This window comes from Chelonia mydas, chromosome 3 (assembly GCF_015237465.2).
Source record: "Chelonia mydas isolate rCheMyd1 chromosome 3, rCheMyd1.pri.v2, whole genome shotgun sequence".
In the NCBI taxonomy this organism is placed as follows: Eukaryota; Metazoa; Chordata; order Testudines; family Cheloniidae; genus Chelonia; species Chelonia mydas.
In genome coordinates this window covers 20,779,963-20,803,498 of record NC_057851.1, presented here as the reverse complement: position 1 = coordinate 20,803,498, position 23,536 = coordinate 20,779,963, and the positions used below count along the sequence as shown (strand labels likewise).

General features: G+C 44.6%; 1 protein-coding gene across 1 annotated transcript in view; it reads right to left on the bottom strand.

The window, feature by feature from the left end:
• Nucleotides 1–23,147, bottom strand: part of SDC1 (syndecan 1) — a 34,883-nt gene extending 11,736 nt beyond the window's left edge. Inside the window, exon 1 of the mRNA XM_027832133.3 lies at nucleotides 22,763–23,147. Within this exon, the coding sequence (XP_027687934.2) occupies nucleotides 22,763–22,819 (57 nt within the window). The 5' untranslated portion in view covers nucleotides 22,820–23,147. The remainder of the gene's footprint in view (nucleotides 1–22,762) is intronic.
• Between the last annotated feature and the right edge of the window lie 389 nt (nucleotides 23,148–23,536).

Genomic DNA, 23,536 nt, shown 5'->3' with positions numbered 1-23,536 from the left:
ATGGGTTTGTGGTCTTTGTCTTGCTAAGACAGCAAAGAGGATCTAGGACCTATTCCAATATAGGCAGGCCAGCCCACCAGTGAACTCAGGATTTAATCCTAAAAGGTATCAGGCTGTCTTCATTTATACTAGTGAAACCCCAGTAATTTGCAGTTGCATGGTGAGAGGAGAGTAGGATTTGGCTTGTCTTACAAAGAAGAGGCTGTGCAACAGGAAAGTGTCATGTTTTCTACATCAACCAGTTTGGTATGAATTGATGAGCTATGGCTTCTAAGACTGACATTATGAGCCATCCAGTTCTACTCTGTTTATAATAGAAATACTCCTTCTAGCTGGTTGTCCGCATTTTCAGAATTGCATTTCAGCTGTTATACGTGACACTGAGGTCTGATCAGCATTACCTTTCCCTACTGGAAATTATCAGTGAGCCAAGAACTAGCAAGTTAAACATTAAGCTGCTGAGCTGTTAGGTCCAAGGTAGATTAACTTGTGGCACACTATGTAGCATGCACCAATATCAGAGGTTGTTAGACCAGCAGACAAGTCACTACATACATCTCAGGGGCCACATGGCTTTACACAAAACAGTGAGCAGAGGGATTCCAAGGGGAGTATTTTCTTTTAAACAAAAACTAAATTCCTCAGTTCAGCATGTGCAAAATAAACATAATCCAGACACTGCCTTCAGATCTTCCATGGCTTTCTGGCCAACCAGAGCTACTTAGTCACATACAGGCCAGTGGCTGCTATTCCCACCCCCAGCTCATTCCTATTGAATTTTAGAGGTCAAATGTGGATGTAGCTTTGTGTTAGAAAGATACCTTCTAAATTAAGGGAGCAAAACTTAAAAAGGGTCATTCAAATGCTGCCCTTCTTAGTGGTATGCCTTCACTACAGGAGTAACTGGGGTGACTGGCATTCAGATTAGCCTATTGACTGTGCAGCTATAATGCAAAATCCTACCCTAGTTACAGTGTCTTCATGGTGCCATGCTCCCATGTGTGTCACCTGGACTGCCAAGTGCATCCCAGAGTTCTTGAGCTGCAGTATGCTGAGCTGCTCTGTGAGTTGTAGGAGAACTTCTGTCCTGAGCAGGTGGGGTGGGCAGGCAAGATTATGAGCAAGACATTTACTCGTCATTGAGTAATTTAACTTGTGTCCTCACTACAATGAGTGGGTCACCAGTCTCAGGGAAAGCAGCACACAGGCTTTAACCTATATACCCCCAGTTGGGCCAGCTAGCCTGGGTTAAAGCAACAAACTTGAATGAGAGAGTAGATGGGGAGGATTGAGGCAACACCTAAGAGCCTGAGCTAGCTCTGCCCTGGAAGCTGACTGGGCACCAAATTGTTTCTAGTTGCAGGAGAAGGGCGTGGACTGCTCTTTGTTATGGTTGGGACATGCAGGCTGCCTTTTACTGCCAGATTCAAGCAGCAGAGCCTGCATGTTTAAGAATGAACTAGAATGAGAAACTTTCACTGCAATATGGAAACTTAAGTAGCTCAGGAGGAAGAGAAGTCAGAATGTCTTTCTAGAAAGACCTCCCTAGAGTACCAGCAGCATCTTTCATACAGTGTTTTATCTTTTGATTGTGCCTCTTATAATCCCCTGGCTCACTTTTCTTATTAGTAGCTTGTTCAGATAGGATGAGAAAGCCACACCAGTATAACTGCAAGTGTTTACTTAAGCCAAAGGATTTCAGAATGTCCACATGGCTTTTAGCACCAGTTTGACTTGGTGTAAGAATGGCTCATTTCAATTTAGTTCAAGTTTAATTAGGAAGAGGTTTAGCTAAACCAGAATAAACCACATGCACCAGAGAGCAGTGTTCACACTGCATGTTGCACCAGTTAAACTGTTACCCTAACCCCTTGCCCCAAGCCTGCTCCTGCACTCCAAACCCCTTGCCCCCAGCCTATACTCAAAGCCAGAGCCCTCACCCCCTCCCACACCCCAACCCCAGCTTTGAGTGAGGGAGGGAGGGTGGGGATAGCAAGTGACAGAAGGAGGGAGGATGGAATGAGAGGGGGCAGGGCCTCAGAAAAGGGGGCAGGGCAAGGAAGTTTAGGGTTGCCAACTTCCTAATTGCACAAAACCAGTGTGTGCTCTGGGACTGCAAGACACTCCCATCCCTCAGACAGGGGATGTACATTAAGTTGCAGGTGCAGTTCTCCCTCCCATACAGGGTTTTCATCGGTCTTTGAACAAGAGCAAGCTCGACCTTCGCTGCAATGGCTGCAGTGTCTGTTGAAGTCAGTGGGAGTTACACCCCTTTACACTAGGCCCAAGTTTCATCCAGTGCCCCTTCTACAGAATAGGTGAAATAAGTCAGGGCAAGTTATACAAGCCACACCCTGATGCATCAAGTCTCCACAGTTAGGCTACTGTCACCTGTAGAAGCCACCCTCCCCCCTAGAAAATGGCATGAAGTCCTCAAGCAAGTGCACTACACCAACCTATCACCCAGGGCAGGCGGTGGGGAGGGGAGGAGGAGGAGGAGGGGGGAGAATAAGTGGCCCATGCAGATTACTGGTGCTAGAGCAGAATATATTTTCCTTTCATTTAGCTTGGACATTAGCAAGACATTGCATGAGGAAGGTGACCAAAATGACTTGTAAGGATTTATTTAATCTGAAATGGGCACAAGCTGTAATTTTTGCATTAGAAATAGTTAAAGGTACTCTAATTTATATATGGCATGTCTTACATGTTTGTACAATGCCTAGCACAACAGGGGCCCTGATCCATGACTACAGACCTTAAGAGCTTACTTTTACAGGCATTCGACAGACAACTTTGCTCAATACTTCAGCCTTTCAAATGCTGTTGTGCCTCTGTTTTCCTGCTGCCATCAGCCCATGCTTCCTGCATACTATGTCCAGCACTAGAGGACCACCAATATTTGCTAGTCATTGCAGAACCAGGAAAGTCTGTCCTAGCAAACAGTGTCTGCTCACAGCTAGGTCAACTGCAGTGCAATTAATGCATCACTGCTATTGATGAGTCATGCTGTTGAGTCACCCACATTCAGAGAAGTGGATCATTTAATACCGTGGAAGACTTCTCCATCTAGCCTAATCTCTTACCCTACTTTAGAAGGACTCTGAGCTTCATGATCAGATCTCTCAGGAGTCTATGGTAAGTAGCTAGAGTTTCTCCACTTCTGCAGATTCAGGTTGTGGTCCTCTTGGTAGCAAACCCTGATCACTTCATGTAGCCTGTCAGGTGTGAACCGAAGTCTCAGGCTGGTTCCTTGCTGGAAACATGCACACATCCCAGAAGCCACAGCCATGCATGTCCCCTTCACTTTAGGAGTTACTAGGCGACATTTTCTGGCCTGTGCTAGGCAGCTGGCCAGTTTTGGTGAACTTAGTGGTTCCTTCTGGTCCTAGAAGTATTGACCCAGTATCTCTGCTGCCAGCTGCAGAAGAGAGACCAAAGTTAGCAAGAAGTCTCCTTTGATCTATCAAGGGACATACTCCCCAGATCAAAAGGAATGCATGCCAATAACCTTGGAGGGGGGGAAAAATGGGCTACCTGGGTGATCTAGGTCCTCTAGCATTTATCAAGCCTCTGGGCAAACTCTTCACCTGCCTTTTACTCACTGCCAGTCATCTAACAGGTCATTTGATTATAAATAACCATTTTAAGGTTATTTTTAGGTTTTATACAATGGGTATATCAGTATTCAGTGACAGACAGGACATTTAATCAGTTCAGAGCCCCAGGGATACTGTCAAAATTCTCAGCCGGCGAGGCTTACCACAGAGGTCTTCAACCAAGTCAGCCACCGCTTTGGTAATTACCTTTCTTGTAAAGGACTTAAACATCCTGAATCCATTTAAGTTTCCATAGTTAGACTACATATAGTAAAAATCTGCATTCTAGAATTTCACACCCCAAAGACAACTTCAGTCACTAATGTTATGGATGTGCCATCTAAGCCTACAAGTGCAGTGTTACTTATTGTATGTTGAGTGTTTTGTCCCGTTAAGTGTCAAGTTTAGTTTAAGTTACTCAAGCAGTGGGGCAGACATATAACAAGTCCACCCCATATGTAAGGCTAAGATTGTGATTTTTTTTTTTTTAAACTAAAAGTGAGAGACAAGAGGTCATGGGCAATAAAGTAAAATAATCCATGACTTACTAAAAATATGCATGACAAAATGGGTAACCCCTAGGGCTGTGCATACCATTGGGGGGGGTGCCCAGGGCACCCCCAGAGCATTCCCTCCACTGCCTGTGGCAGCTGGGAGCTTGGGGCCCTGCAGTTTCCAGCCACCCCAGACAATGGGGGGGACCCTGCAGCTCTCAGGCGCTGTGGGCTCAAGTCACAGAAGTATCTGGAAATTATGGATTCCATGACAATCGTAGCCCTACCCATGAGCTACAACAGTACATCTTATGAGTTTTCTGATTTTAAGTCTTCCCTTCAGTATCATCATGATGTCTAGGGCAGTGGCTCTCAAATTTTCCAAATGACTGTCCCCCATTCAGGAGTCTGATTTGTCTTGTTCACCCCAAGTTTCATCTCCCTTAAAAAGAGTACTGCTACAAAAAAACCCCAAAAACCAGACAAAAGTGTCACAGCACTTAAGTCACTGAAAATTTGCTCACTCATTTTCTCTGTATGAAGTTTTAGTTTGTATGGACTTCGTTAGTGGATTTTATGTAGTCTGTTATAAAACTAGGCAAATATCTAGAATGGATGTACCCCCAGAAGTCCTCTGTGTACCCCCTGAGGTATGTATACCTCTGGTTAACCACCACTGCTCTAGGGTGACCCACCATGTCCAGTAAAAAGGGTCCTTCAGGCCCCTTAGCCAAGGCCCACATGCAATATTAGAGTGCCTTAGAACACTTCCCAGTGCTTTTGCAAGCCGGTTTGTTGACGTGTTTCTAGAATAAGTGAAATGCTGTATTCAAGTGCTTGGTAAGCCACCTTTTGGTACTTCCTCATCTCTGAATAGACAACCCAGCTGCCAGTGGCCTTTAACTGAAGAGTTCCAGCTTGCACAGTCACTGTCTTGACAGTGCCTGCCTAACCTCCTCCACAGCCCCATTCCAAATACAGTGAGCTGTGGCTCCCAAAAGCTTATGCGCAAATAAATTTGTTAGAAAAGGAGTACTTGTGGCACCTTAGACTTTTTGCTCCATAGAACAGCTATTCTCTGAGGCTGTTTAGGCATCTCAGATTATCACCCAGGCCTCTAATGCAGGCTAGGTGTTGCCCCCACAATATCACATTTACATGCAGGCTTGTGGGACAACTGTTTGCACTCAACCACCTGATTTGTGGATGCAGTTAGTTGCCAGGCTGCAAAAGCAAAGGCTGGCTTTGACAGTGGAGTCTGGCATCCAGATTTCCACCATGATTTGCTTCAAGAAAGTGGAGAAAGTCTGGTATTTGAGAAACCTGTTTGCAGTCAGCTACAAGGAAGGCTTTCCTCATTACAGGAATTAGTCCCGCTGCTCTTACACAGCAGGATTTGGGACCACTACGAGTCCTATACAGAGTTTTAAGAAGTCTCTTTTCAGAATCTTACTGACCTCACTGGTTGCCTGGTAAGTACAAGCTAGAGTCTGCAAAAAAACATACACAAGCAGTGCTTACAGTTTCATCTCCGTATCCCATACCCCAGGTACGAACCTCCTGACAAGGATGTGTTAATCTTCCTGAAAATTCCCAATACAGCCATGTTTTATGCATTTCCATTATGTAATTAAAACGGTAGCTTAACTAAGGCAAGCAGTGCAGCTGAAAGAGGCTTAAGATGTGATCAACTACTTTATTGTAGCACAACAAGATAGGAAACCTTTCCCCATGCCACTAGACATGGCCAATGGGATACCTACACACAATTGTACCATTGTATCCACCCTGCCATGTGACCACAGTTATAAGGTGCTTCTACAGTATAGAATATTCCCCTTCCACTATGGGAATAAGCTATAACACGAACTTTGGTATAATGGCATCTATATCAGGATGCATATTGTACCAGTTCCAGTGGTAGCAGTGTTAGTTGTATCAGAAAAAAGTCCTTGTGGCACCTTCGAGACTAACAACTTTATTTGGGCATAAGCTTTTGTGGGCTAGACCCCACTTCATCAGATGTATGAAGTAAAAGATACAGGAGCAGATATAAATACATGAAAGGATGTGGGTTGCTATACCAAGTGTTAGTTGATTTATCTCATTAGACTGACCTAACAGCAGGATACCAAGGGAGGAGAAAACTTTTCAAGTGGTAAGAGTGGCCCATTACAGACAGTTGACAAGAAGGTGTGAGTAACAGTAGGGAGAAATTAGTATTGGGGAAAGTTTAGGTTTTGTAATGATCCAACCACTCCCAGTATACCAATATATGACTTGGTCATGCCTGTAAGCATGAGTCATGCTGGGACAAAGGGTGTACATAGCCAGGGCTCTCTGTACCATTTTCCCAGATCTTGGTAAGTAATATTCCTTTCCCATCTCAGTTTTCACCCACAGCTAAGCACAATCAGTACCAAGCTGGCTTACTACTATAGAATCTTTCATGCAGGTCTCTCCTTGCTTTAAAGGTAAGCCATGCAACTCTATGGCAGAAGAATATTTAAGCTGGTCAGACTAGCTGATAGAGTGCTGTTTCACTGAAAAGTACTGTTTCAAAGCCAATAACGTTTCCACCAAAAAAAAAAAAAAAAACACTTATAAGAATGGCCATACTGGGTCAGACCAATGGTCCATCCATCCCAGTATCCAGTCTTTCAACAATGGCTAGTGCCAGATGCTTCAGAGGGAATGAACAGAACAAAGCAATCTGTCATCCAGTCCCAGCTTCCGGCAGTTAGAGGTTTAGGGACACCCTGAGCATGACATTGCATCCTTGACCATTTTAGCTAATAGCCCTTGATGGACCTATCCTCCATGAACTTAAATATTGTTTTTCGAACCCAGTTATACTTTTGGCCTTCAAAACAGCCCCTGTCAAGGAGTTCCACAGATTGACTGTGTATTGTGTGAAGCAACACTTCCTTGTATTTTGTTTTATCAGATTACCCTGGTTCTTGTATTATGTGAAGGAAAAAAAAATTTCCCTATTCACTTTCTCTATACCATTCAAAATTTTATAAACCTCTATTGTATTTCCCCCCAGTCATCTCTTTTCTAAGATGAGACAACCTAGTCTTTTTACTCTTCATATGAAAGCTGTTCCATACCCCTAATTTTTGAAGTCCAATATCTATCATGTTTGAGATGGGGACCAGAACTGGATACATTATTCAAGGTGTGGGCATATCATGGATCTATATAGTGACATTTACTGTTTTATAATCTATCCCTTTCCTAATGGTTCTGAACAGTTAGTTGTTTTGACTGCCATGGCAAAATGAGCAGATGTTCTCAAGAAAGCCATCTTGGAGTCATAATGGATAATTCTGACTAGTAAGGGCTCATTTTGAGCCCACCATTTTGTATGTAGAGCTGGGATTATGTTTTCCAAAGTACATTACTACGCACTTAACATTGAATTTCATCTATTTTCTTGCCCACTCACCTGCTTTTGTGAGATATTTAACTTTGTAGTCAGCTTTGGACTTTATCTTGAGTAAAGTTTCAAAATTTGCAGGCAATACGATCTGTTTACCCCTTTTCCCAGATCATTTATGAACATATTGAACAGCATTGGTTCTAATACAGATTCTTGGGGACCCCATTATTTACCTCTCTTCGCTGTGAAAACACTTCTTACCTTTTGTTTCCTGTCTTAAGGAGTTTCTGATCCATGAGGATCTTCCCTCTTATCCCATAACTGGTTTGCTTAACAGCCTTTGGTGAAGGATGTGTCAAAGATATTCTAAAAGTCCAAGTACACTATGGCCACATGTTTGGGATCCCCTTCAAAGGCATGATTTCTCTTTACAAAAGCCATGTAGACAGAACAGGTTTATCTGTCTGATAATTCTGTTCTTTACTATAGTTTCAACCAATTTGCCTGGTACTGAAGTTAAGGTTACTGACCTATCATTTCCAGGATAGGCTCTAGAGGCTTTTTTTTTTTAAAAAGACATTACATTAGCTATCCTCCAGTCATCTGGTACAGAGGTTGATTTAAGAGAGGTCACATCAGTTAATAGTTCTGCAATTTCATATTTAAGTTCCTTCAGAACTCTTGGATGAATACCAAGAAATTGGTAAACTACACAGATGGTAAACAGTTTACCATCTGTGTAGTTTACCAATTTGTTCCAAAACCTCCCTTTGACACCTTCACCTGGAAGAGTTCCTCAGATCAGTCACCTAAAAAACTGGTTCAGGTGTGGGGATTTCCCTCACATCCTTCACAGTGAAGACTCAAAGAATTCATTTAGCTTGCCCTTCCACCCTGCCACCTTGTCTTCCTCAAGTTCTTGTTTAGCTTCTCAATTGTCTAGTGGCCCCAGTTTGGCAGGCTTACTGCTTCCAATATATTTAAATTTTGCTGTTAGTATGGGTTATTTGCTTGTTGCTCTTCAAGTTTTTTGGCCTGCCTAATTATACATTTGCACTTTACTTGCCCAAGTTTATGTTCCTTTCCATTTTCCTCAGTAGGATTTGACTTCCAATTTTTAAAGGAAGTCTAACTGCCTCTTACTGTTTAGCCATGGTGCCTTTTTGGTCATCTCACTTTATGTTGGACACACATTTAATTTGAGCTGCTGACAGTTTTTTTTAAGTTTCCATGAAGCTTGCAGATATTTCACTTGTGACTGTTCCTCTTAGTTTCCCTTTAACTAGCCTCCTCTTTGTGTAATTCCCCTTTTTGAAGTTAAATGCTACTGTGGTGGGTTTCTTTGGTATTCCCCTCCCCCAAAGGGTATTACATGATGGTTGCTCTTACCAAGCAGTCCAGCTACATTCATCTCTTGGACCAGATCCTGTCTCTCACTTAGGCCTAAGTCAGGAGTTGCCTCACCCCTTGTAGGTTCCAGAACTAGCTGCTCCAAGTATCAGTCATTTATAGTGTCCAGAAATTTTGTCTCTGCATCCCATCTTGAGGTGACATGTTCCTAGTCAATATGGGGAATTGTTGAAATCCCCCATTATCAAGTTCTGTTGTTGTAGCCTTTGATCTCCCTGAGCATTTCACAAATCACTCACCACCCTAGTCAGCTGCTTGGTAGTATATTCTTCTTCTACACTCACTGTTCAAACATGGAATTTCTATCCATAGAGATTCTATGGTATGCTTTGATTCATTTAAGATTTTTACTATATTTGATTATGACTTTCACATATAAGGCCACTTCCCCACCAGTCCAGCCTTCTATCATTCCTATATATTGTGTGACCTGGTATTGCCATGTCCCAGTGATTATCATTCCACCAAGTTTCTGTGATGCCTATTGTATCAATATCCTCATTTAATACTAGGTACTCAAGTTCACCCATCTTTGTATTTAGACTTAGCATTTGTACACAAGCACTTCTAAAATTTGTCAACATTTAGTTGTCTGTCTTCATGTGATTGTAGTTGAATAGGACTCATTTGAAGGTTAATGTCTCCCCTCCTCATTAGGATATACAGTATCTCCTATAATAAATCCTCCCCTAAGGTAGGAGTTTGGACAAACTGTATGCTCCTACACACCTGTCAGCCTTCCACCAGCTCTTAGTTTAAAAGGTCAGAAATTTTTAATTTTACATGCCAGAAATCTGGTTCCACTTCAGTTTAGGTGGAGCTTCTCTTTCCTGTATAGGCACCTTCCTTCCCAAAAGGTTCCTCAGATCCTAATAAACCTAAATCCCTCTGCTGAATATCACCACTTCATCCATGCATTTAGATGCTGCAGTTCTGCCTGTAACTCACCTTGTGTGTTGAACCAGAAGCATTTCAGAGAATGCTGCCATGGAGGTCCTGGACTTTAATCTCTGATCTAACAGCCCCAATTCGGCCTCCAGGACCTCTCTCCTACCTCTCCCTGTGTCACTTGTACCTACATGTACCACACCCACTAGTTCCATTCCAGCATTGCATGCAAATCTGTCAAGATGTCTTGAGAGGTCCACAACCTTTGAACTCAGCAGGCAATCCATCATCAGTTCTCCCAGTCAAACCCAGCTATCTATATTTTTAACAAAATCCTCCATTACTATCTTCCTATTAATAGGGGTCCTTCCCCTAGAGATGTGTCCTTATTGAAATAGGATACCATAACAGTTTCCCTCCACTCCCGCTTGATTTTCTCCTTCCCTCAGATTTTCATCCTCAACAGCACAGAGGATGTCAGACTTGGTGTGGCCTGTACTCAATCTGAGGGCCATGAGCTGATTGAACCAAATCCACATGTACACTACTTGTCCAGACAGCAAGTAATCAATCATACATGCTGCATTCAGTGCAGTAGAGTGGATAGCCACCACTCTGTTGCTGGACTTCTGCCTGCATTGTTTTGTTTTCCACTCTTGCTAGGGGTTTTGTTGGTTTAGTTTGAGGGAGAGTTTATTGGCCTAAATTTTAGAGAACGTTTATTAAGTGTACCTAGCTCTCATGTACCCTTGCTAAACTCCCTGACAAGACTCCCTTGTTCTCTAGCACCTTGGGTCACTTAGGAGCTGGCTTTTTAAATCCCTGTTCTCCATGAGTTAGCTCTGCTCTGCCCCCTTGTCAAGGGATCCTAAAGGGATTAGTGATCAAAGGATGGCAGGCTAAGCTCTCAGCCTTGCCTAGCAGGCTGCTAGGCTCAACACACAGCCCCCCAGACAGACCACACTATAAAGCTTAAATCAAGCTATTTCCAGAGGCATTTGTAAAGATTGACTAATTAAGATCCAAGCATCTCAGTGACTATAAAAGTCAGTGCTCTGGAAGTATAGTAAGGTCCATAATCACTATTCAGTTGCTACCCCTGGTTCAGTCTCACGTTAAGAAGAATCTTAGAATGAGATATTGTAGTTATAGCACCAGAATTAATATTTTAATGTTAGCCTAGGCATGGGATTCTTGGCTCCCAGGAAAAGCATAGCCCAGTCCAGATGTGGTCATTTAGAATGGCTACATACAGCAACCATCTTGAGACAGCACAGATGGTTGGCTATTAGTTATAGATGTGACAATACAGGCCAAAACCTTTGACCGTCTAATAACTGAACAGGATTTTTATGGGACATGGGGATTGAGCACAAGGAGACTAGCTACTATATTTAAAAAACAGAAACTGCGTGAAGAGGTTCTGAAAGATATGACCACATAGCTGAGTTTTGTGGGAAGAATAATTGAGCTTAATGCTCCTCCCCCCCCCAAAAAAAGACCCAGCCTATCAGCTATTCTGTTAAAGGCCATGACTCAATTGATGCAAGAGAGCTAAAAGACCACTTACCACTGCCCAAGCTTTCTAGGATACAGCTTTCTTGTTTGAGCCTCCATCCTCAGGTGGAAAGAGTAGCCAAAATACAAAAGTTGTCCTACTCTAATGGAAGAACCCAAGAAATTCAGGTTTATCTTGAATCAGCCTTGAGCTCAGTTTTGATACTCAGACAGCTGGCAAGTTACTACAAACCTGCCATTCTCACTTCTGTAAATAAAGCTAGTGTTGAATGCTGTCATGTTTGACTCTAATCAATGAGTTTTATGCAAGCCCAGAATACTTTCCCACTTCACATAAGTGCCATTTAAGCACATCGACCTGTTGTAGATTGTTAAATTGATGACCATATGGGGTTTTTCCAGTTAAGTGCCTACCAATGACCGATTATTGGCTATAGCACGGGTGGCCAAACAGTGGCATGAGGCACTGTTACAATTAAAGTTCAGCTTGGAGACCCCCCCCCCCCCCTTCCATTCTTCACTTACTAAACTGCAGGGGGAGGGAACTTGGGGCTTCTGCCCTGCATGGCATGCCTCCCAGGGTGCTGGGCTTCAGCAGGAGTGGGGCTGAAGCCCTGACAGGCATGTCCCATGGGGCTGAAGCCCCACTCCTGCTGGTGCTTCCCAGCTCTTGAACTTCTGATCATGTGCAGCTCAGATGATTAGTGTTTGGCCACCCCAACTTCTAGTGTGGAATGCAGCAAAAGTGACCCTACTCAAGCTATCCCTTTAGTCCACCAAGCTCTATGTAGGCACCCCAGGACACTTCAGCCCCATGTCTAACTAGCTTTTGGATTATAGCTATGCATCCTACATACAGGTGTAGAAACAGCAGCATCCACAGGTAAGACCTCAAAGGGCATAGCTTAGATCTGTTTAAAGACAGAAGGTTCCTACATGTGCTGCTAACACTGTTCATTGTGCCATGTGTGCTATTCTCTATGAAGAGACTTGCCCCTAACCCAGGCAAAACAAAACAGGGAAGAATGCACAGAGACCCAGTTGTGGTGACCCATTGTTCTTGAAACAGGGACATACTTCCTTAGGTACAGAAATAAAAGCAGATGGGAAAAAAAAAAGTATTTTTAGCTTGTCTTTTACCACAGAAAGATGCGGTCACAGAGTTGCAAGTTACCCAAACGCCTATTTCGCAACTGGGAGTGTCAGTCTCCAAATACCATGCAGGCACAAGATCTGAATAAGTTTAAAACTGCCTTCCTATGCATGTTGTATGACTTAATGAGGCATGTGACAAGAAATAAGGCAACAAACGGTAAACAGATATGCTTCCAGCAAATACCATCTTGATTTAAAAGCCAGAGCCCTCTTACTAGTCTCTTTCCCTTAAGATATGTAATGGCCCAAAACCCTAATAAAAATTAGGTTTAGGGTGTAGGATTGACACTATTTTAAGTAAGATGTGGCTTGCGACCTGGCTCTGCTACTCCACACACTTTGGAAGACTACACTGGACTGACCGATCACTATGATTAGTGCCTCGTTTAAACACTACTTTGCCTGAAGTAGAGAGATTGTTAGAAGGTTATGAATTTGCTTTGAGACTGAAAAGAACTAGGTTATTTTTCTTCTAAGGACTGGCAACCACAGCACAATCCCAGGGGAGTTCATGCAGACACCAGCAAAGTCACTAGTTTTGTAAGTAGCAGCATTACAAGAGACTTACACTAACAGTTTCCAGATGAACAGTCATTTACCATATGGATAGCAAACTGCCTCTGTTCTTCCCTACCCACCCCCATACCTCTAACAGTCTGTTTCCCCCAGTAATCCCTGGATGCAACTTGAGTTAGTGCTACTGCCTGGCTCTAACTGGCATGTGTACTGCTGCCTGGGCTATTAGGCTGTCAGTTGGGACAACCTTTCCCATATTAGTCTTCCTGAGCTAAGTCAGAGAAAGCTAATGCATCCTCTGAACTTAGTGCAGATTTTCAGGGGGTGGGGAGAGGAAATCAGGGGTCCTTAAAGCAACCATGATCTGCATATCCTCAGAGAAAACAATTCAAATTCTATACTGTCTAGGAGACAAGGTCCTTTGTCAGTTTTTGCCTGTTTATAGTTACATGTGCCAAAGTGTGGTTTCCAAGACCTGATGAGAAAAAGCTAGTCCACTAAAGAGAAGTTACTGCTCTGTGCTATGGGTAGGCTGGTACATTTCAGAGAGCTGGTTGGTAGAGTAATGTGCAATATCTAATGCAGACATTAACTGGTCCAGAAATCTAAGCCAAGATCTGGAGTGTAAGTTTTTCCACAGCAGGGCACTGTAGACATGCCATAATCATGCAATGAATCCAGAACCACCTTAGCTTCCACAGGAGTTAATTCAAAAAGAATTCAAGACAGCTGTTCCTGCCATTAAGCACTTAAGGCAATGAGTGGCATTTGACAGAGGACAGGGCCTCAGTGAAAGCCAAAGCAAGATTTGTAGAGTATTACAAGCCTGCTAGTGAGCCACTGCTGTCAGATAGCTTGTCCCCCACCTTTCACCAGTGCCTTGAGTTGGTGTACTAGGACAAAGATCACTTAAAACCAATCTGACAGTCTTTTCCCCTCCCCTCAAAAGTTTCAGGTCTAAGGGACCCACATGAGAAGAAACGTAAGAACTGCCATGCCAAGTCAGACCAATAGCCCACCTAGCCACATACCCTATCTCCAGGGGTAGTCACTACCAGAGCTGGGGGGGGGGGGGGAGAGGAAGTGTACAGACAGAGCAATTATGGAGAGAGCTACTCTATCTTCCCTTTCCCAACTTCTGGCAGGAAGAGGTTTAGGGTCCCGAGTATGGGGTTGCATCCCTGACCATCTTGGCTAATAGCCCTATCCTCCATGAACTTATCCAGTTTTTTGAACAGTTATACTTTTGGCCATCACAGCATCCTATGGCTATGAGTTCCACAGGTTAATTGTGCATTGTGAAAACTACTTCCTTGTTTGTATTAAACCTGCTGCCTACTAGTTACATTATGTGACCACCCTTTTTGTATGGCGAGAAAGGGTAAATACTTCTCTGCTCACTGTTTCCACACCATTCATGATTTTATAGACCTCTATCATCTCTCTCCTTGATAGTCTTAAGCAAAGCAGCCCTATTCCTTTTAGTTCCTCATACAGAACCCAAGGAGTGGGTGGACCATGGATTTATATAGTGCAGAAGTAATCTATTTTTTGTCAAGGTCCAAATTTCTTGGTCAAGGTATTGTCAAGATCCAAATGCCAGAGAAAACACGATGCCCTCTGCCCCCACAAACATTAACAAAAAGATGGTCTGTTCAAAAGCATCTGGTGGTCTGGATTTGGCCCATGTCTGCCTGACTACCCTGATATAGTGGCATGATGATATTTCTGTCCTATTTTCTCTTTTTCCTAATAGTTCCTAACAAGGTTAGCCTTTTGACTGCTGCTGTGCATTGGGCTGACTTTCAGAACACTCTCCACAGTGGCTCCAAGACCTCTTTTGTGGTAACAGCTAATTTAGAACCCATTATATATGCATACTAGGATTTTTTCCCAGCATGCATTTTTCCACACTTATCAACGTTTAATTTTATCTGCCATTGTTGCCCACCCACTTAGTTTTGTGAGATTCCCCCATAACTCAGTCAGTTTTGGACTTTACTATCTGCTAACTTTACTTCACTATTTACCCTTTGAGCAGATTAAATATGTTGAACAGCACTGATCCCAGTACAGATCCTTGGGGGACCCCTGCTGTTCACCTCTCACTATTCTGAGAATGGGCCATTTATTCCTACCTTTTGTTTCCTATCTTTTAAACCAGTTACTGATCCAGGAGACCACTCCCATTATCCCATAACACCAGAGTTTCTGTAAGAGCCTTTGGTGAGGGACAGTGTCAAAGGTTTTCTGAAAAATCCATGTACAGTAAATCAGTTGGATCACCCTGATGCACTACTGACACCCTCAAAGAATTCCTCACCATTTACAAAAGCAGTGTTGATTCTTCCAACAAATTAGGTTAGTCTCTCATAATTCTGTTCCTTGCTATAGTTTCTTCCTGATTGCCTACTACTAAACTTAAGATGTCCCCAAAACTTTTCAGAGGGGGAACAAAAATCCCAGCATTGAACTAGCCATCTTCCAGTCATTGACTCCAGAGTTGCGTTCCCTTTCTTTCCTTTTGTAAATTTTGATCTAAATCAGTTTCATTCTCGAAAGCTTTCAGACACCACAGACCAGAAAACACTGGAAGATATGATGTGCCATAGGAACACAGCCATCTATTTGATGTAAGTGAATCACTTTGCAAAGCGGAAGGGGGGAGACTGACTTTTCTACTAAGAGCAGCACACCCAGATGTTAAATCAGGCAAGTAGCTTTTATTGCTTCATTTAAGCCAGGACAGCCCCAGAGGGGTTTTGAAGTTAGAGAGAGGATGAAGAGCCATAAAAGAGTAACATTTTGAGGATTCAGTTGTGACTACAGTTTCAGTGACTCAACAGGAAGTTACATTCCCAACTACACATTGATCCAATGAGCCAGAGATCCCACTAGGAAAGGTTATCCTGGAATAAACCTGCAGTAAGAGCACTTCAGACCCCAACGTTCAACTTCAGAACTTTGAAATTAATCTATAGTCTGAGTTTAGTCAGATGTTTGCCTCCACCACTCTGCTTCTAAACTTGGTAATGAGAGGTCTGTTCTGATCTTGCTACACATGGAAGCCACATCTTGGCTTTTCAAATAAGGATTAACTCCCCACATGCAGACAGCTTTCCAGATACCAAACATATTGAGGAAACAATGTGCTTCTACAGTAGGCCAAGTGTAGGTACCTAAATCCATATTACACACTCAAGTAGGTAGCCCAATATCCAGAAGTGCACAGCATTCAGAATGTTCAACTTCAAAAGGCATTACTGATCACTTACAACTGAAAGTTTTGATCACTGACTGTTAAATTCAAATCAAGGAAGCTCTACAGTGGATGAGGCTCTCAAATCCAATATTAAAAAATAGGTCAACAAAGCTTTATTGAAAAAGGCTAGGTTAGCATGTAGTACTGGAAAAGTTCGACTACTTTATTATACATCTGATGAAGGTAAATTTCAGGACCAGGACTCAGGTGATAGAAAGTGAAATGCTCATGTGTCAACTTTATTCTCTCCGAGAATTATCTGCGACTGGATTGTTCAGTGATATAGAAGGGTTGTGACCTGGCCTATATGGCATATATATGAACTATGTGGGTAGGATGGTTAGGTACTCTGTAGTTCCCAGCACAGAACACAGTTTCCTCTAGGTGCAGAGACATGACTTAACCACATTCCTGAAGTCATGCTACAAGACCTAGTAAGACTATAGCATTGTTTGCTAGCATTAGGTCTCATGTACATTAAGATGAAACAGTGTTTTATTGTGGTTGGGAACTTCTGTTTACACAGCTCAGATTATGCTTTTCTGCACAGAAGTAATCTGAAAATTTCATATTTGATGTTCCATTCACTAGTGTTCATTGCCATGGAACTTTTACAGAAACCTACATCAGCCTTTTTCCTAGAAAACTAAGTCACAAATTAATGTTTGAATTAAACTAGAATGAAGACTTAACACATAAGGAGGGAATGTTGGAGTCCATTAATGTTAGCGTCCTCTGAGAGGAAAAAGAAAAGGAGGACTTGTGGCACCTTAGAGACTAACCAATTTATTTGAGCATGAGCTTTCATGAGCTACAGCTCACTTCATCGGATGCATACTGTGGAAATTGCAGAAGACATTATATACACAGACAGTCTCTATGTAAAAGAATAAATGGACACAAATCAGATGTCAAGAATTATAACATTCATAAACCAGTCGGAGAACACTTCAATCTCTCTGGTCACGCAATCAGAGACATGAAGGTCGCTATCTTACAACAAAAAAACTTCAAATCCAGAGTCCAGCAAGAAACTGCTGAATTGGAATTCATTTGCAAATTGGATACTATTAATTTAGGCTTAAATAGAGACTGGGAGTGGCTAAGTCATTATGCAAGGTAGCCTATTTCCCCTTGTTTTTTCCTCCCCCCCCACCCCAGACGTTCTGGTTAAACTTGGATTTATGCTGGAAGTGGCCCACCTTGATTGTCATGCACAGTGTGGGGAGAGTGGTCAGTTTGGATGAGCTATTGCCAGCAGGAGAGTGAGTTTGTGTGTGTGTGTGGGGGGGGGGGGGTGAGGTGAGAAAACCTGGATTTGTGCTGGAAATGGCCCACTTTGATTTTCATGCAGGTTGTAAGGAGAGTGGTCACTTTGGATAGGCTATTACCAGCAGGAGAGTGAGTTTGTGTGTGTGGTTTTTGGAGGGGGGTGAGAACCTGGATTTCTGCAGGAAATGGCCCACCTTGATTATCATACACATTGTGAAGACAGTGGTCACTTTGGATGGGCTATTACCAGCAAGAGAGTGAGTTTGTCTGTGGGGGGGCGGAGGGTGAGAAAACCTGGATTTGTGCTGGAAATGGCCCAACTTGATGATCACTTTAGATAAGCTATCACCAGCAGGAGAGTGGGGTGGGAGGAGGTATTGTTTCATGGTGTCTGTGTATATAATGTCTTCTGCAATTTCCACAGTATGCATCCGATGAAGTGAGCTGTAGCTCACGAAAGCTCATGCTCAAATAAATTGGTTAGTCTCTAAGGTGCCACAAGTACTCCTTTTGTTTTTGCGAATACAGACTAACACGGCTGTTACTCTGAACTCTGAGAGGAAAGTGTCCAACTTTGACACCAGGAGTCACATCAAGCTAGGTTCCTATGGGAGGAGTCCAGACATCACTTAAACTTAAGGGCAATTACTTCAATAGTAATGAGTCCCACATATTGCAAGACATGCTTAATGTGGACTATGTATAAGCCTTGTTCTAGCTACAATTCAGGTTAGTGCACTTAATGGCACAGAATTTCAGCTTCATATTTGAGAAGATTTACAGATTTGTTACACTTGCTGTAACTTGTCTCAGGCTGTTAGAGGACTGTTGAGCTTCCAGCAGCTTCTCAGGGTTGCCATTAGAAGTGTTAATTATTCAGTGGTACTAGGCAAGTCATCTTAGAACAATGTGACGGGTAAGAACTATGCTTACATTGGTATCCCTCACCTGGGAAGAGCCTTATGTTAGCTCAAGACCATAGAAGGCCCAATGGTTTACACCTTTTGTACATCAGCAGTTGGATAGTCACAAAGAAGAGCCCCATTTATGAAGCTTTGCCTGGGTAGTTTGTGTAACAGATTCCTCCTTATACACAGAGATTTAATGGGAAAGCTGGACGAGCTAGTTTCCTTCCAAGGCATTCGCTGACATGCAGCTCAGAACAGTATCACCTTTGAAATGGTCTTCAACACTGAACACAAGGCAAAGCCAGGCTCTTTGCCAGCCCTACTAGTCTTTTGCTAGCCTCCACTGCAGCGTTCATCTGTACCAGGGAACCAATCAAAACTACTTATCCATCTTTAAAAACCATGGCTTCTAGACAATAGAAGTTGCTAATGCAGTTTCCCCTAACTAGGCTTGAGAGGGATTGTGCCATGCCCTCCTGTAGCCACAGCTATAGATTTGCTATGGTCCTATGAAGTGTATTACACTGTTCCTGCAGCAGTTCTAAAGAGTGGTAACCATTTGGCAATGTTAACCAGCTAAAGTACCATAGGCTACCAACTTAACTGAGATAAACCCAGACAACCCAGGATGACCACAACCTATGCATGCTGGACAGGAACACCACTGCTGTGATAGTGTGCTCTATCAGAGGGGAGTCTTTTCCAAATGTGTGGCCAGGTAAAGTAGAGCATGGGCCATGCAGTGACATGAAGCACAGTCTCAAAGCCAATGGGGAGCTGGACCCATCCTGGGTTCTTGAATCATGTACAGACGTGTCCACTCCTACAGCAAGGGACAGTTACGGCTCAAGTCCCCTTAAGCAATGCAAGGAACAGTCTATTTCTGTGGGGCTTAGGAACCTAGTAGGGTAACCACCTTCCTGGTCCACCTAAGTTTCAGGCCCTTCTCACTTTCCACCCCATCACTTCAGAGAGCAAGCAGGGCAGGTTGTGCTCATATCGTACTGCCCTGAATAACAAAACACCGCCTCCAAGGACAACAGAAAACTCCCTGCTCTCTCCTTGTGGGCAGAGCTCAGAAAGCAGGCAACATACAACATGACAAGCTGAGGAACAGAAAATGAATCTGTTGCTTCATGCAGCAACATGGCAAGGATACAAGTTGTCAAGCAGTTCTCATGGCTGCACAGTTGTATCAGGTGATAGCATGTTTTACAACCCACTCCTCAGACTAGCAGATGAGGGAACTAGCTAGAACACAGCTAGCAACAAGCATGTTGGATGGGACCCCAAGTGGGCAGAGACCTACAGAGCATCGCTGTGCTTTCTACACCCATTACCTGAGGTCATCTTCAGTAATCTTATCAAAAAGAGTAAACTTCATCTTCTGAGTCAAGGGCAGCTTGAGAGGAATGCCAGCTTTGGTCTGAATGCTGCTGAGAGCCACATTTAAACAGAATAAATGCAAGCATGGGCCAACAGTGACAAGGGAAGTTATTTAGGTACTGAGTCACCAATGTGTCGCCTGCTGCCTGAGGCTTTTTGCTTTATTTATTAATTGATTCTGCCAATATTGGTGAATTGTCTTTAAACCCTGAGTTTCTTCTTGTTTAGAGTATTCCTGTTATCAGATTCATGCTAGATGTCTATATGACCCACAGATAAGGGCCTGGTGGTAAGGGAGAACCTATTCCTGCAATGGTGGCCCAAAACCTGGATAGAACCCAACTGTATTTTGTCTTCTCCAGTAAAAGTGCCGTTAACAGGTCTCATGCATATCACTTCAACCAGGCCATCTCTGCCAGGGCAGGATTGGTTATTCCCAGGAATAAAATGCAGTGTTAGCTTCCAAAGGCTGGGCCCATCCACGGTTCTGAGGCCTAATACAGTTACTAGATTTCTAGAAGTCTAGTCACACAAGTTAACCCACATGAAGCAGCAGCAGCTGGATGGCAGCGACTGCTCTTTCAAATTTAGGTAGGGACAATCTGTATGACCTACAGGGTCTCTTCACCACAACCCTTTGTTTATGATTTCTATGACAATCAGGAGAACTCTGTAGTACTTCACCTGTACATAAGTGTACTCTGATTTCTCCTACCCTGAAGAGCTTTCAAACATCCATTTCAGGATTTCTATAGCATCCCTTTACTGTAGATTTCCCTTCCCTTTCTGGATTAGGGAACATTTGAAATTCAACCAAGGAGGGACAGTTTGGTTTTCAGGACAGGCCATTTACCTGAGGACACTGCTCTGTCCTGGTAGAGAAAGGTACACTTTCCTTCCCCTTGTGTCATATTTAAGGGGAGGAATAGACTACACGGTATCTGAATCTGCACTATTCATGTGTTTATAAGATGGGAGAAAGTAGGCACTACATAGACTTGGTCACAATCAATAAATAGTGCACGTGTTCACACAGAAGTCATACAAGGCCTGGGAGCCGGTTATTGATTAATTCTAGTCCTGTGTCTGCCACTAACTTGCTGTGTCACCTTGAGCGAAACCTGTTTTTATGAAGTGGGTACACACATCTGAGAGGTAAGTTATGGCTTAGTGAGTGTTTAATGAAAGGGGTCAGTGCGTTGTCACTTCATTTAAGTTAGACCAACAGAGTCTACTATAGAATGGCTTATGCAATCATCATAGGCACAAAACTTAACTTTTTTGAAATGCTTTGTACGACTACTTTGCTAACTAGAGAGACTGAACAGTACAGAAGTGAATTAGCTATTCAGTGCTGACATCTGGTGGCTACAATGGGTAGCCATCTGAGGGAGAACCTGAGTGGCTACCCCCAATCCACACAAATTTGGAGCCCACATTGAAAATAATCTATTTTTAAGGCAGCAGTTAGATTTTTTTGGAAGACTTAAAAAAAATTCTTTGACCCCAAAATAAAGCTTCGACCGGGGTAGTAAGGAGAGTGTTGACTTGCAGAGAGCCGAGTTAAGACTGTTTCTTCATTCATCCACCATTGGGTGGATGATCTATATAGAGATTAGCACTCAACTCAATGGAATAAACTCGATACACTGCTGTAGAAACCTGATTTAAGCCTTCTGCAGAAGCTGAAGTCAGCAGGGAACACGGCAGGCAGCAGGGAACTACAGAAGGGGAGTTTAATGTAACTAGGACATGGACTGAAGCAGGGTGATTGGGGAAAAGATTTATTTATTTGTTTTAATAGTCATGTTAGCCACTAAGTATTTGATTTAAAATATGAAAGACACCCACGCAAGGTGGTCTAGGCATGGGAACTACAGCCACGTGATTTTCTGTTTTAGCGCCATAGCCTGAGCACACGTACACTAGAAGAGAACTGGATTTGGGAGAACGCTTGAAAGTCCCCCCCCCCCCCCCCCATCTGCACGCTGGCTTTAAGTGGCCATTTCAGAGCCAGGAGCTAAACGAGGTGATCGCTTAGCTCAGCCCAGGGAGCGGAGCTTCCCCTCCTCGTTCTCCAGAGGGACATGGTGTTGGATTCGAGTGCCCCCCGCTTTTGCCGCGCACGTCTTGCCCCCGAGTTGGCTTGTTACTGAGGCGGCTGCCTGAGGGGGGGTCTCGCCTCGTGCGGGCAGCCGACAGCAGCCACCTGGCCGCTGCCCGTGGCGCCCCGCAGCAGGAGCGCGCCTTTCCGCCGCCGCGGGAGCCCGGCACCGCCGCGCAGCGCGAACACCGCGCGGGCCGGAGCAAATATCCGGCCCGCTAGAGGAGGGGCAGGACCCGGCTCAGGCGCCCGCAGCAGGCCAGTCCAGCCAGGTTAGGAGGCGGCGGCGGGCGCTGCTCTGGACGGAGCCCGTCGGGGCGGGCTGCAGCGGGCTCTGGGTGCCAGGCAGCAGTTCGGGGCAGGGGAGGGCGCGGCGCGGCTCGGCTCGAATAACCTGCTGAAAGGAGGCAGCTGGGTCAGACCCGGCAGCTCCTGCCAAGGCAGCCGGAGAGCGCTTCCTGCCAGCGCGGGACTGGGAGCCGCGCAACATATGGAGCCGCTTTGGGTAATTGAATGCAGGGGGTGAAGTGAAGCAACCAGCCCTCCCTTCCCTTCCCCTCCCCCCCCCGAGCCCGCTTCCAGGGGGCTGGACACCAAGAGCCCGCCCCGACCACAGCCTCTGCTCCCCCACCGGGGGGGACCGAGCGCCAAACTGCGCCCGGCTCTAGCCCGGGGGGCTTTGGAGCGTATAAAAGGGCTGACCCTCCCCAGAGGAGTTGGAGGGCGGGGGAGGAGATTGCCCAGCTCCTGTTCCCCCACGGCACATGCACCCCAGGGCACAGCACGCCAGCGATCGGGCACAGCAAATACTCCCCCTCCCCCCAGGGCAGCATCCCACCAACCCTCCCAGCCGCCTCGGACTCACCGAGCACGCTGCCTGCAAGAAGAGGGCTAACAGCCACACTGCTGACACGTTTACCATCCTCCCTCCTTGGCGGGCGCTCCCGGGGTCTGCGCTTCACGTGCTCGCTCAGCCGCCCGCAGCTGCAAGGAGCTGACCTAGCCCAGCTCTGGCTTCTAATACGGCGGATGCAACAACCCTCACCTATCACCATTCACCGCCCTCTTCCGCAGCCCCGCCCCCTCCGGCACCGCTCTCAGGGCGAGCGCCACCCACTCCCGCCACGCCCCTCCACTCTTGCCTTCACCACCTTTAAGCAATCAGCGCCTAATAGCGCTTCCTCAAGGGCTGTTTCCTAACGAAATCACTGCCTCATCATTACCTGCATCACCTACGCAAGGTCTTACTCAACCCTCAGATTTCACACGTCCTTTTAGCTGCGGGCAATCGGCGTTCGCATTGTTCTCCCAGTTAGCCTGTTATTTCATTCCCAGCTTTACTTTGCATAAGAATAGTTTCTCCCCCAAACATTTCATTCTCTAGATACAAAAACAAACGCACCCAGTCTCCCAGACCCGGTCTGGAAAATCTCCAGCACGCTCCAGCGTCCTCCCCCCCCTTTTTCCCCCCCTTTTTTTTAAAATGCTACACTAGTGAACATTTTTAAAAAGCTGACACGTGGTAGCAATAGGGAAGCAAAACCTGAACAACAGACTAATGCAAGTGATGGAGGGAAATTACCTACTGAAGCCCTGTGTGGCTTAAAAGCTTGTCTCTCTCACCAACAGAAGTTGGTCT